The sequence below is a fragment of the Lycium barbarum genome, chromosome 1, assembly GCF_019175385.1.
Source record: "Lycium barbarum isolate Lr01 chromosome 1, ASM1917538v2, whole genome shotgun sequence".
In the NCBI taxonomy this organism is placed as follows: domain Eukaryota; kingdom Viridiplantae; phylum Streptophyta; class Magnoliopsida; order Solanales; family Solanaceae; genus Lycium; species Lycium barbarum.
In genome coordinates, this window is record NC_083337.1 from 158,145,068 (window position 1) to 158,158,166 (window position 13,099).

General features: G+C 35.1%; 2 protein-coding genes across 3 annotated transcripts; one reads left to right on the forward strand and one right to left on the reverse strand.

The window, feature by feature from the left end:
* Positions 1-673: 673 nt before the first annotated feature.
* Positions 674-6,523, reverse strand: LOC132600417 (uncharacterized). Of its 2 annotated transcripts, XM_060313581.1 has the most exons (9): positions 6,011-6,523; positions 5,309-5,393; positions 4,696-4,737; positions 3,301-3,469; positions 2,430-2,482; positions 2,102-2,326; positions 1,666-1,712; positions 1,470-1,491; positions 674-1,387 (listed from the first exon to the last, which is right to left on the reverse strand). In XM_060313581.1, the coding sequence occupies exons 1-9, from the start codon at positions 6,277-6,279 to the stop codon at positions 1,367-1,369; spliced, it is 933 nt and encodes a 310-aa protein (XP_060169564.1). In that variant the 5' UTR covers positions 6,280-6,523; the 3' UTR covers positions 674-1,366. The 2 variants fall into 2 exon arrangements, with proteins under 2 accessions (XP_060169564.1, XP_060169555.1); XM_060313572.1 differs by having other exon boundaries at positions 674-1,491; positions 6,011-6,522.
* A 1,622-nt stretch (positions 6,524-8,145) lies between these two features.
* On the forward strand, positions 8,146-11,710 carry LOC132600427 (protein Asterix). Its single transcript, XM_060313594.1, has 3 exons — positions 8,146-8,381; positions 9,492-9,592; positions 11,326-11,710. The coding sequence occupies exons 1-3, from the start codon at positions 8,238-8,240 to the stop codon at positions 11,390-11,392; spliced, it is 312 nt and encodes a 103-aa protein (XP_060169577.1). The 5' UTR covers positions 8,146-8,237; the 3' UTR covers positions 11,393-11,710.
* The last annotated feature ends 1,389 nt before the right edge of the window (positions 11,711-13,099 follow it).

The following is a 13,099-nucleotide window of genomic DNA, read 5'->3' on the forward strand; positions in this document are numbered from 1 at the left end:
GATTTTCATATCTCATTAATTAAAAATTAAAAAGACTAATTAATTACTAATAAATCTATAACTAGTTGTACCATACCGATAAAGAATTAAAATCCAAGAAACATATGCATTTAAAACTAATTGAGAATTTAAATATTTCATGTTTGACGTAAGAATTCTACAATTATAGATTGTTTCACAAATTGCAGTCTCTTAGTGATAATATAACGCTTGAATTGATGAAGAATTTTGTCCAAACGTTCAGCAAAAAGGAATTCAATAGCTGTCTAAGAACTTAACAATTGACTCTTCGTACTTGAAATTTACTATGTGCATGACATTAATGATGATAACCATAAATATTTTAATATTTTATTTCTCTACATTGTATATTTCTTACAAAATTTATTGCACAATATTTTAGTATGACTGTTATAAAGAGGTAATTTTATAAAGAGTGTACCGCTGTAATGAATGTCATTGCTGTTATAGGTAAAATGCTATTATAGAGAAGTAAAATATAACATGAAAAATCGGCTCCGAAGAAAATCAAGCCGCTATAGTGAAATGCTATTATAACGAATGACAATTATAGAGAGGTTTGAGTGTAGAATCAGAATTTTGATAGAATCAGATTTTTTTTTTTTTTATCTTCAATGACTTTCTATATATTGCTGGATATATTAGCCCAGTGGGAGACGAAGTCTTTCATGAGATCCATCTTCAAAAGACTGTAACCACATACAAAGCATCGCTTTGTGAAATTAAGATCACCTGTCTAAAGCTTCTTCTGATGTTAATATCAATTTTTATGCAAATGGTAAAATCAGGGGAAAGAAAAAGAAAATGGAGTTAGAGAATTGTCAGTCACAGTGGTTCTTCCTAGCACCGAGCCTCTGCACTTTCATATTACTAAATTTATTGATGTTGATGTTGGCACTTCATCCGCTGGTTGCTTTTACAAACAAAGACAGCTTTAGCAGCCATTATTGCGGTATTGACTGACACTAGCATTTATTGCCCGGAAAACAGCAGTAGTCTGGTTTGTTTGTAAGTTGGATTATTCCTCCTGGACAACTTCACAATCTAAATCCCGGCTTAAGTCGGTTTTTATATCTTCTCAAACTCTTATCAACCCCATTGGCGACTAGATCCATCAACAATATATGTGTGTATATATCCTACGTATATATGCCTCAACCTCAGTTTAGTTGGGTTATCGATGTGCATCCTTGTATCCATTCCCCTCTATTCAGGTCCAACAGATTCATAAGCATTATTTCTTTGAAGAAGTTTGAAGATAAAAATCTTAGAAGCTTGAAGATCAGCTCAATGCTTCTTCAGGCACACAGATGAGCCCAAAGAATGCCCAAGTCCAATGCGTTCTTCAAGTTCCAATCTTGGAATTCTGCAACATTAGAATGTAATACATTTTTTTTACCTATGTAGTTGAGGCTTCATGATATGGTAACATGCATCTCCTCACTTACCATAGCAAATAATTCACCTATCCTGTCAAGGGAAACACACAGTTATAAAATGATTTACAAGAATAAAAAACTCATTCAAGACAAAGCGATACATTATATGACTTGTTGACTCCAATATCAATAGAAGCCAAGAAATGCAGAAGTTGATTCAGTATCAAAGATTGATAAATTCTAAAGTCCCACAGAATCACTTTACCTGAATCCATCAACATTGACTTCTGCAAGCCAGGTTGTTAAGTAAACCTACAATTCAAATATTTGATCAGTACAGACATAAAAAGGATGTGGAAACACCACTACCATTAGAGCAATTATGATATATTGCTCCTTTTTGGGTTAAAAAAGCGTGAATTTTATTTATATATTATGCATCTGTACAAGATTGAGTGCTAAAAGTAGCACTAAAGTTGGTCCAGGTTCAATCATAACTAAGATATGCTACTCAATGTGCTGGTTGAGGGGTTTCTCCCAAAGTAACAATGACATATCTCACCATCAAGCCTGGGGTCTTTTGAAGCACTAGGGATGTAACTCAGTCTGCAATAATTCTAACAGCTACAGACACAAATAGGAGTAGGCACACAAATCTATTCCTAAAAGTATAACTTCATATACAACAGGTGACACAATACCTGGAGAACGTTCCTCTCCAATTGGCTACTTGATTGCATAGTGGTAGACTGAGAATTGCAGTTCTCTACCCTGGGCACGAGTTGCTTAAGAACCTCATTTGAGTTTGAATTACATATGCGTAGATCATCAAACTCTCCCACATAGAACTCATCACTCCATTTCAGCCTGTCGACTTGTGAAAAATCCTCGGAACCAATGGAGCATATTTCCATCACTAGCAACCGCTGCAATTCACTCAACTTTCAAGAAGGCAATACAAATGGATAGAAGCTTTGTACCAATAAGGTGAAAAATGCCCCACTGTGGCTGATAAGATGAGAAAAGCACCTTTATATTTGTTTCTGACACAAACATCTGGAGCAGCTCCTCTGCTAGTTTCTCTGAAGTCATTAGAGAGGAAAAATTGTAATTTTTTAAATACGTAGATAAAAAGAGTAGTTATTTATCGGTGTCAGAAAAATAGAAACCCAATGTTGAACTCCTTTTAGTTTAATGTGACATAAATCATGTATCCGATCGTGAAAGCTCAAGTCTATGTAGATTTGCCTCTCATGAAGCAATATTTATTTAGTTAACCAAGCAATACAATTAAAATTGATTGTTGCATCGTCTAAATGAAATCATTGTCACTCTATCACTAACTAGGTCATATTTCTCTAAACAATATCCATAAGGCATCCAGCCAATCCTCCGTTAATCATCCCAAAGCTAGGCATCTCTGTTGCATTAGTTCAAAGTTGTAGGCAGTTATTAGATGGAGTAGCATGTGTACATTACAGAAAAATGTACAGCCAGCAGAGGATCCCCCCCCCCTCCTCCCCCCCCCCTCTTCTCTGGGGATATTTTAACCTACGTCTACCGTCCCCAAACAACCCTCCCAGGAGTAATACTGGCCCTTCCCCACTTCGCTCTCTTGGTGACTTGAACGGTTGGACCCCCAACCTCAATATTGGAGCGCAGGGTGCTTTCCACTTGACCAATCCTCTCTTGTCCCAGTACACGTCCTTATTTTCATTAAATCAGTTGTAGTATACTGGAGCAAAAGTTTTATTGAAAGCTCTGTGATAACCTTGTACTACTAACTAAGCAGATAATAAATTGAATAGTCATACTCACAGTATGAATTAGCATATGATAACCTTTTAACAAAACATTCCACTAGTGGGGATAGTCAGAAACTTGAAAAGGAAAAGCATACCGAAATCAAAGATTGACCAAAAGGTGAAAACAGGAATCCCATCACAATCACCAGCATCATTCTGATTTCCAGGGAAGCAAGAAAACTCAGTAAGTGGAGTGCCAGTTGTTCCTTTGAGATAACACCTCATAGATTTCGAAATATTGACCATCTGAGTTACAACAGCCACCTGTAGACAGCTAAATAGTCAGGCAATAAAAGGTCATGGTAATTCCATAGAAGTCACTTGAACCAAGAAAGTAAAATGCCGCGTCCAGTATCCCTGTCTCCTAAAAGGTCATAGCTTCAATACAGACATGTACGGAATAAGGTCCTGCCTAAGCAAGAGGTGATAGAAGGAGAATACAAGAACCTAGTCTAGGAGAGAAGTAAATTACTAGTGAATTGGTTTTGTCAATGAGTGAATGACATCACGCAAACAACTAAGACCTATGTATATATGTCCTGATTCAGACTTGATTTTGCACCCTTGACTAAATGTATAGAACCAGCTTCCCAAGCAACCAAGCCTTTTGCCACATCAACTTATACACTGACACCTAGCTATACATATACTCTTAGACAGTAAATATTTTTTCTTATTAGTCAAAGCTTTTTGAGCCTACAAAAATTCACTTATATAATTTTGTCAAATTAGTAAAATAATTAGTTTTTTTGGTCAGATAAGGTTAAGTAATGGATAAAGTCATACAACTATAGGTTTTGAGAGTGTGACCTCAAGGACGTCGGACGTTCTAAGTATGACATAATTGCAGTTCTGGATGTCAAACAAGAACAGATAAGCATGGAAGGCACATGCAGATAAAAACTTCAAAAGACCAGAAGAGATGTACGTTTGTTGCTTTTACTACAATTAGCATCAAAGGAACTTGAGCCAGGATCTAAACTAAACAACAGCTACGTTGTTCACCTAGAAATACATAACACAACCACTGGCCTTCCAAATACGTGGGATTATAAAAGTAACATTGTGCCTAATTAGTGATTCAAACTGTAGAGGAGGCACATATAACTATCTATTCCTGTATTTTTTATTTAGTCATTCAAACTGTTGACGGATACATATCTATTTGTTCCTCTACTTTATTTAGGGATGTTCCCCTTCTGAACATAGGAGAGGGTTGAACAAAATAGGGCGCATTTAAAAATAACACAGTTATGGAACATTTAAGAAGCCTGAACTAATAAAGAAGATGTTAAGCATGATAGAGGGAGATACAGACAGGTTCAGATGTCTTAATAACATAAAATGATATTCAGGTCCTGATAAGCAGAAAAGAACACAGCAGAAAATTCATCTTTGATAAAAAAAATTGTTTACCAACTTTACTCAAAGTAGCAAACGAATCATAGACACATTTATGAAGCGAATCTGCAAATTTGTAGTGTGCATACCATATCTTTGTAAGATGACAAGAGCTTACTCCTATTAGTCTCCTGAAAAATGAAGACAGCTGTGAGAAGTTATTCAGAGTGCTGTTTGATTTTGTAATTAAACAGAGACGGGCTCGCCATTCTACTTTTACTCCTTTCCGATCACACTTGACTAATTAAATAATGAGGAAACCCTCTGAGGTGCAATCAGAAAATATTTCCAGCATAATCTGAAATATACTTTTTTTGAGACTAAAGTCTACTGAGTAACTTACATTCACAAGGCCCTTTCTATTTCCTTTATAGGACGACAATCACAGACAAGATTTTTCTTGAGAACCGAGAAATCCCTGAGCTATGCACGGTTCAAAACACAGTGGAACAATCACAAACAAGATATTTTATTCTCTTTTTATAAGGACAATCAGAAACAAGATTTAGGATGCTCCACATGACAAGCAACCAAACAACATAAATTTAGCAACAAAAATCGTTTAGAAATTTATCAGTTGGAAGGTGCTGATATACTCTCGGTACATTGAGGCTTTATGGAGAGTGCAAATAGCTAGCTTCTGGGACAGCACAAATTGAAGCCAAAAAAACAAACGGGCAAAAGGGAAATTACTGTAATCACCTGCTGCTTGAACAATTTTCTACATGCTTTTTTACGTATATCAGGCATCTCTTTCAAAATACCCAACTCCATTGCATCCATATACCTGCACCAAATCTCCAATAGAGGACATTCAGAATCACATATAATTCAACATTAGAAATTGTTAGATCCTACATTAGTTGAGGTTATGAGTTTTGTAATCACCTGAGTTAGGCCCAAGGTCAAATTTCATAAAAGAAATCACAATGATCACAACACAAATTCACATTTTCTCTTCAATACTATTCCGTCCTAAAAACGCATGCCACTATTACTATTTGGACAGTCAAGACCCTTTTTTTAACAACATTTTTGCACATTTAAGAAATATTTTAACTATAACAATTGTGATTTATAGAATCATTTATGTAATGTTATTTACCTATTCGGACCCGTTTGGCAATGAGAATTATTCACTTTTTTACTGAAATCTTTTTTTCACTCTATTTGAATATCAGCTGTTGGCCATGAAAATTCTAAATACAATTCGAAAATCAGCAAATTTGAAAAACACCTAAAACCCTGTTTTCACTTTTTACATTCAAACAACTAAATATTCTTTGTCAAAAGTATAACCAAACACAACTCCAACTTGAAAAATTCCAAATAAAGTGAAAAATATTTGGTTTCTATGGCCAAACGCGAAACGCCTACTTAAACATTTGTTTGAAGTGTTGTTACCTTTGGGAGAGATAGGAATTTACTACTGAGGTAGCGTAAAATCGAGCAGTAGATGATAAGTCAAGCCATTGAGTCCTTAGGGAAGCCAATTTCGACCACTGGTTTCTCAGGTTTCGTTGCGCCGCCGGTCTCCATCGCCGTATTTCTTGAGCCGATAACGGCGTGGTTGCCGGCGCCGGTGATTTTGAAGCCGGACTTTGAAAGTTCCCCTCGCCGCCAGCAATTGACGGCGTCGGTGACGGAGTAACTGGGAGGACTTTGGACTCCATTGTTATTACTACTGACGGCTAGTTGCTGAAAAAAAACGAACAATGACGAAGTTTTTGGCCAAAATTATCCCTTATCTTTTAGGTTAGGTCTAATTTTATCCTCCAAATATAACCTTGAGCACTATTTCTCCTCTAAGTTTGCAAAAGTTGAGCACTTTTAGTCTAATACCCTCATCTGTTACATTGAGTCACCCAACCCACTTCTCTTTCATCACAAATCTGTGCGTCGCCTGTTCCCAGTTGTGGATGGTCATTTAACCTAGTCTTTGAAAATGTATATATTTAGTAAAATTGATTAATAACATTAGAAAATTTGACAGTATTAATAATTTTTTTACGTATTATAAATTAAAAATAATACTTAATGCTTCATCCGTTTTAACCCATTTGAGTGGACACGCAGTTTAAAAAAGTAAAAAAAACTTTTAAATTTGTGGTGTAAACTGAGTCACATATATTTTGTGTGGCTATAAATCATTGCATAAAAGTAAATTTTTTTCAAATATAGAAAGAGGTCATTCTTTTTGGCACGAACTAATAAGAAAATGAATTCACATAAATTGAAACAGAAAAAATTTTAGTTGGAGCAAGTGATATATAGTAAAAGTTGGAAAAGTTGTATGAAAAATAACGAGAAAAGGACAAAAATGGTCCCTTAACTATGATAGTAGGTTCAAAATAGTTTCTTAACTATGCACTTAACGGTTTTAGTCCTTTAAGTTTGTTACAAGTTAACAAAAATGGTCCCTTAACTATGAGAGTAGGTTCAAAATAGTCCCTTAACTATGCACTTAACGGTTTTGGTCCTTTAAGTTTGTCATAAGTTGACAGTTTTAGTCTCGACAAAATATTCATCAAACTCTGTTTGTTAGATTTGACGAGAACTATGAAAAAAAGAAAAAAATTAATGAGAACTCTAGATCGGTCAAATAACTCGGGACAAAACCGACGGACGTTAGTCGGTTATAGGATGGACTTCTGCGCATTTTTCCTCAAAAATAACCGATGGACTTCCGTTGGTTTTCGTAAAAAACAATAAAAATTAAAAAAAAAATAGTGCCCCTCGATTTTATCCATCGGTTTCCGTCCATCATTTTTTTCGCTTGTTTTTTGTAGTGACAACTTTTTTAGTTTCTGCTATTTCTAATTTATTTTTAAAGTCTAGTGTATTTTATTTAGTCGATGGATTCCCTCAGTTTTAATCGATAGAGTCCGTCGGTCTTTGTGTTTCGAGACATCATTTTCTGACATTATCAAACCGTTAAGTGCATACTTAAGGGACTATTTTTAACCAACCCTCATAGTTAAGGGACCATTTTGTCAACTTATGGCAAACTTAAAGGACCAAAACCGTTAAGTGCATAGTTAAGGGACTATTTTGAACCTACTCTCATAGTTAAGGGACCATTTTTGTTAACTTGTAACAAACTTAAAGGACTAAAACCGTTAAGTGCATAGTTAAGGGACTATTTTGAACCTACTATCATAGTTAAGGGACATTTTTATCCTTTTCTCGAAAAATAACTTACGTCCTATTCATTTTCCCTCATCTTCGTTAAATAGCACTCCCTCAATTTCAATCGGTTTGGCTTGGTTTGGAGTATCTTCAATTTTTTCGAAATAAAATTTATATATTAAAAATAAAATATAAAAAAGTAAAATATGTTCAATAGTTCATAATTCAAATGGATATTAGAAAAAATTATGGCCAAAGAAGATATTTCCTTCGATCTAAAATAATTGAGGATTTAATCTCTAAAAGTTAATTTAAAATAACTGAGCTATCAGGAAGATATTTTTTTTTTCAAATTTACCTTTTACATATTTTTAATTTAATGAATAAATTTAATGCGGTTTTAGTCAGTGCACCTCTTCATTTCCCGGGGTTCATTCAGAAACTATTTCTAAAGCCGGTCCAAAATCAGAATCGGAGCGGAAACTAAAGTGCATCAAAAGGCATGTCGTCACAACAAACGAACGATCCACGTCAACCGTCAACGGCGAAGCCGTATAAGCAACCGCCGGTAGCTCCACAAGATCTTCCTATTGATTATTCCGGTTTCATCGCCGTCATTTTCGGTGTCTTTGGTGCCATGTTTAGAGTACGTACATTTACACGTATAACTTAGTACATTTACGCGATGTTTAGTTATAGTTTAGGTTTCTTATCGATGAAATTAGATTCGAATACCTGATCTAAACTCTCCATTCCAGAACCAGAGGAAAATCATGGACTTATCTACTTTTGCCAAAATTACACAAATATTTACCCCACCTAGCCCATATTTTGTGTTTCTTTCCCGGTTTTGCCCATATTTTGAGTTTTTACCTATACTTGATGAATTTTGTCCTTGTCTAGTTATATCTTAGGCTTCTTATCTATAAAATTAGGTTTGAATACAATCTCTAAATTCTCCATCCAGATCCAGAAGAGAATCCTGCATTTATAAGCTCCTGTTTAGCCATAGATTTTGAACTTGAAAATTTGAGTTTTTGAAGTTGTGTTTGGATGTGCATTTTACTTGATTTTTTTTTTTTTTTTTTTTTTTTTTGAAGTTATGTGAGTTTTCTCCCAAAAAATGGTCTGAGCCAGTTTTTGGAACTTGAAAATCTTTTGAAGATAAATTTTCAAAATCTGATCCAAAATCTATGGCCAAGCCCTAGCTAAATTTATGGGGAAAATGAGGCCAACTCAGCGTAGAGGTGCGTTTCAATACAAAGGGATTGATAGTTTAGGCAGGTAAAGGGAACAATAGATAGTTGAGGTACGGAACTCGCGAAAAAGTGTTAGTTCAGGTGTGTTTTTAACCATTAACTCTAGATTTAATGTACATAAGTAGACTTTTTTACGTTGAGTGTTCATTTACATAGTTATATTTTAGGTTTTGTATCTATAAAATTAGATTCAAATACTAACTCTAAATTGGCCAAACCTCTATGAGAGTTGGCCAACCATGCACCTGTGGTGGATTGGGAACAAATATTTGGCCAAAGCAGCATCGAGGTGTGTTTTAATACAAAGAGAGCGATAGTTTAGGTAGGTAAATGAAACAATGGATAGTTGGGGTATGAAACTCGCGAAGTGATAATTCAGGTATGTTTTTGACCATTAACTCTAGATTTAATGTGCATGGGTGGACTTTTTTAGGTTGAATGTTCATTTACATAGTTGTATGCTTAAACATTATTAACTCTGATGATCTGTTTTGTAGTACAAGGTCTGCTCGTGGCTTGCTATAATATTCAGTGCTCAATCCCTTGCTAACATGAGGAATATGGAAAATGATCTTAAGCAGATCTCAATGGCCATGATGTAAGTTCAGCTGTTTGATTAACTGTATTAAGAGCTATACGTGTTGTTGGTGTATGTTAGATGTATTTTTACAGGTATTGTTCCGAGCTTGTTCTCCTAGTTTGTGAAATGGTATACAAATGCCTAAATTTCGATTCTGCTGTTTTGAAAGTTACGGTCTTTGGATTGAACCTGTCCCTGATTATGAAATAAACAAATATTGGTTGGCTGATAATGATATGTATTGAAAGGTATAAGGGGAAAAAACATCTAAGAGAACTCACCGGAAGTACTATTAGTGTCCAAGTTTCTTTAGAATAATACGAACTTGCTTCAATAACAGTTAATACTTGCTCTTATTATTGCACTGAAATTAGAGCTTGCTAAATGAAATTTTTCAGTGTGGTTGTTTGCTGCTCCTGCATTTATATTTACAAGGAGGTATTGAACCTGGAAGTAATTTTAATTTCAAAATGTCATGAAGTGGTCATCATGTCTGTAGTTTGTTTTGAATGGTTGGTGGAGTTTTTCCTGGATTGGGATTATGTTTTGCCTTCCGTGTAATTGCGCTCTGCCGTGCATTCAGGGCATCAATTTGAAGCAAATTTAGCTATATTTTACAAGTTGCTAGTTGGGGATGGTTATTTATTTGTCTATGGATTTTAACCTTAAGTTGTTGAACTCTGGAATGCATTTTATTCTATGATATTGCCCCAAAACACAATTATTTGGCATCCATTGAAGAGGAAGAACTTTTTAATTGCAACATTTCATTTGATCTTCATAAAAAATTGGCATGTAATGTGGCTGGCTTATACACATAAAAAAAATAGAATATTTCATTTGGTACGTGGTTTATATGGAATGAGATGGAAAGACAGTAACGAGGAATCATTTTCCTTCATTAACAAAAAGGAGGAATTTGCTTTTCAAGAATATCAAAGAAAAAAAATAAAAGAAAAGTAAAATTAGGAACCCTAAGTACCTATTGAATGAGCTAAGATGAGTTGAGCTGCCACTGTGCTCCTTATAGTTCCACTCTGCTCCAAAATTACTAAAGCCCAACTAGTCAACAAATTTTGGGAGGAGGAAAATGTATTATCTCAGAAAAGTGAAGTAAAAAGACAATGTTCACGCGTGTGGGTGATTGCAACTCTTGTAGGACTTATTTGGTAATGAGGTACTTCCTGGAGTGTTGTCCCTTTGCCTTACTCGTTTCCCTTCTCCTGCAGCCAAATAGTACCTATGAGCCTTTGTATGCCCATGTGTTATTTTAACGTCTCAAAAACAATTTAGTAGTAAGGCATTGTCTTCACCCCCCTTGCCACCTGCCTCTGCTTCCATGTCCAGATTCCAGAATGGTTGTTCCCAATGTATAGTAGCCTAGTTTATACTATATGTTTGTTATGAGCAAGGTAGTGAAGTAGATTGGATTCTCAATTATCAGTAAGTTAGTGTTATAGATCTGGCAACTAAACAATAAGATATTATCAACTATCCATCTTGGAGTTGCAAATGATAAAAGAAGCCTTGTCAAATAATAATTTGTTTGACTATCTGAAGAGTTATTAGATCAAACGTAACAATTATTTCATAAAAAAAAAAGAGTTATTAGATCAAACGAATTGGAAAGAGAGTATACATGAAGCTAAGAGAACCCAGAGCAAACTGATTGTTCTGCTATTAGTTATCACAGTTTCATTCCTATGCTTGATTGCATGTCTAATCAGAACTTGTTATTTTTGTTGACTCAGGTTTGGTATTATGGGTCTAATGACAAACTACTTGGGTGTTGGTCCCCGGGGAAGCAAGAAAACTTGATGGAATTGTTTATGGCACAAGTTCATTTATAAGGACATTGATGTCGAACGTGCGCATGTCTTCCGGAAACTTTTGGATTGTTTTGATGATTTTGTAATTTTGAGCTCTTTTTATAGGGCTATTCTGTTCTAACTTCTAATTGCTCTTGGCAAAAACTAAACAAAATTATTACTTTCGTGATATAACATTATGTTAGCATATGCCAAGGGTAAAAAAAGTTCCGTTAGGCAAGACCAATATTTGTTTCCTATTTCTCTATTGGTCTAACTTCCGCTGTAATATTAATGTAGGAAGGACTAAAAGATTGGCTCCTCTCCAGTATTCTACCTCCATTTCAGACAGCTCGTTTGGTTGGAAACAACTTATCCCGGGATTAGTTATTCCACCCTTAAGGTGGGATAAAATAAGGCTACAATCCCGGGATAAGCTATTCCGGATATTTATTCCAATCAAACATGAGATAAGGAGGCACTAAAATTTTATTCACACCAAACGGCCCTTAGGGCTCGTTTGGTATGATGGATAGAGAAAAATAGTCCTGGGATAAAAATTAGTATCGTCTTATCCCAAGTTTGGTTGGAAAAAAAAACTCGGGATAACTAATCTCGGGATTAGAGTGTTTTTTTATTCCACCTTGATGGTGGAATAACTAATCTCGGGATAACTTATTCCGGGATAAGTTATTTCCAACCAAACGAGCCCTTAGACTTTTAACTATTGCCACTTAATTAATTTTAATGGATTAGATTCACTCAGTTGATATACCCTGGTACCACATATATTTTGAAGAAGAGTATAAATAAGACGAAGGAGTTTTCAGAATTTCATTATATTTGCTTTATCAGTTACTCTGTGATACATTTGCTTTCTTCACGATTCCTTACAATATATGTATATGGAATCATAAATGAACTTTATGTTTTGTGAATTTATCATAGATTTTACAAGTAGTTTAGGGTAGAAGGCTAGTAGATAGTCTCGTTATCCATTCTTATTAGTAGTCGCATTATTGCAATATAATTTCTTGTGCTCCGATTTCTGTTATTTCTTGTGCTTTGATTATCCTGTGTTATCTGCTTCGATTTCTGCTATTATCTGTTATTTCCTGTGCTTTGATTATCCTGTGTTCTCTGTGTCGCTTACATTATTTCATTTCCATATCGCTTTGAATCTCTTATCCAAATCTCCATATCGCTTTGAATCTCTTAACCTTATCTGATTTCTTTTTATGCTTTTATTGAGCCGAGGGTCTTTCGGAAATAGCCGTCCTACCTTGGTAGGAGTAAGGTCTGCGTACACTCTACCCTCTCCAGACCCCACGATGTGGGATTTCACTGGGTGGTTGTTGTTGTTGTTGTTTACAAGTAATTTAGGAAATTACTTTAAGCTTCTAATAATTACATAATCTCTTCATCTCCCATGATTATCAACCTTTCTGATTAAATTGTTCATTATTCTTTTGATTGTCGAGTCTAAAATGATATGCCAAAAGCGGTGTATTGGTGGATTTCAGTTATGCTCTCTCTGCACATCCTATGTGGACTTTATAAGGGCAGCCAGTTTTCGCATGCTTGAAATACTTCATCAACTGAAATAATATGTGCTTTAACTAGGCAAGTGTACCAATGTCGGTATATATATATATATGTCAGCTTTAAAACTTCATCTCCTCGAAGTTCTAACAAATTCTGCTTGATACTTCGTGAA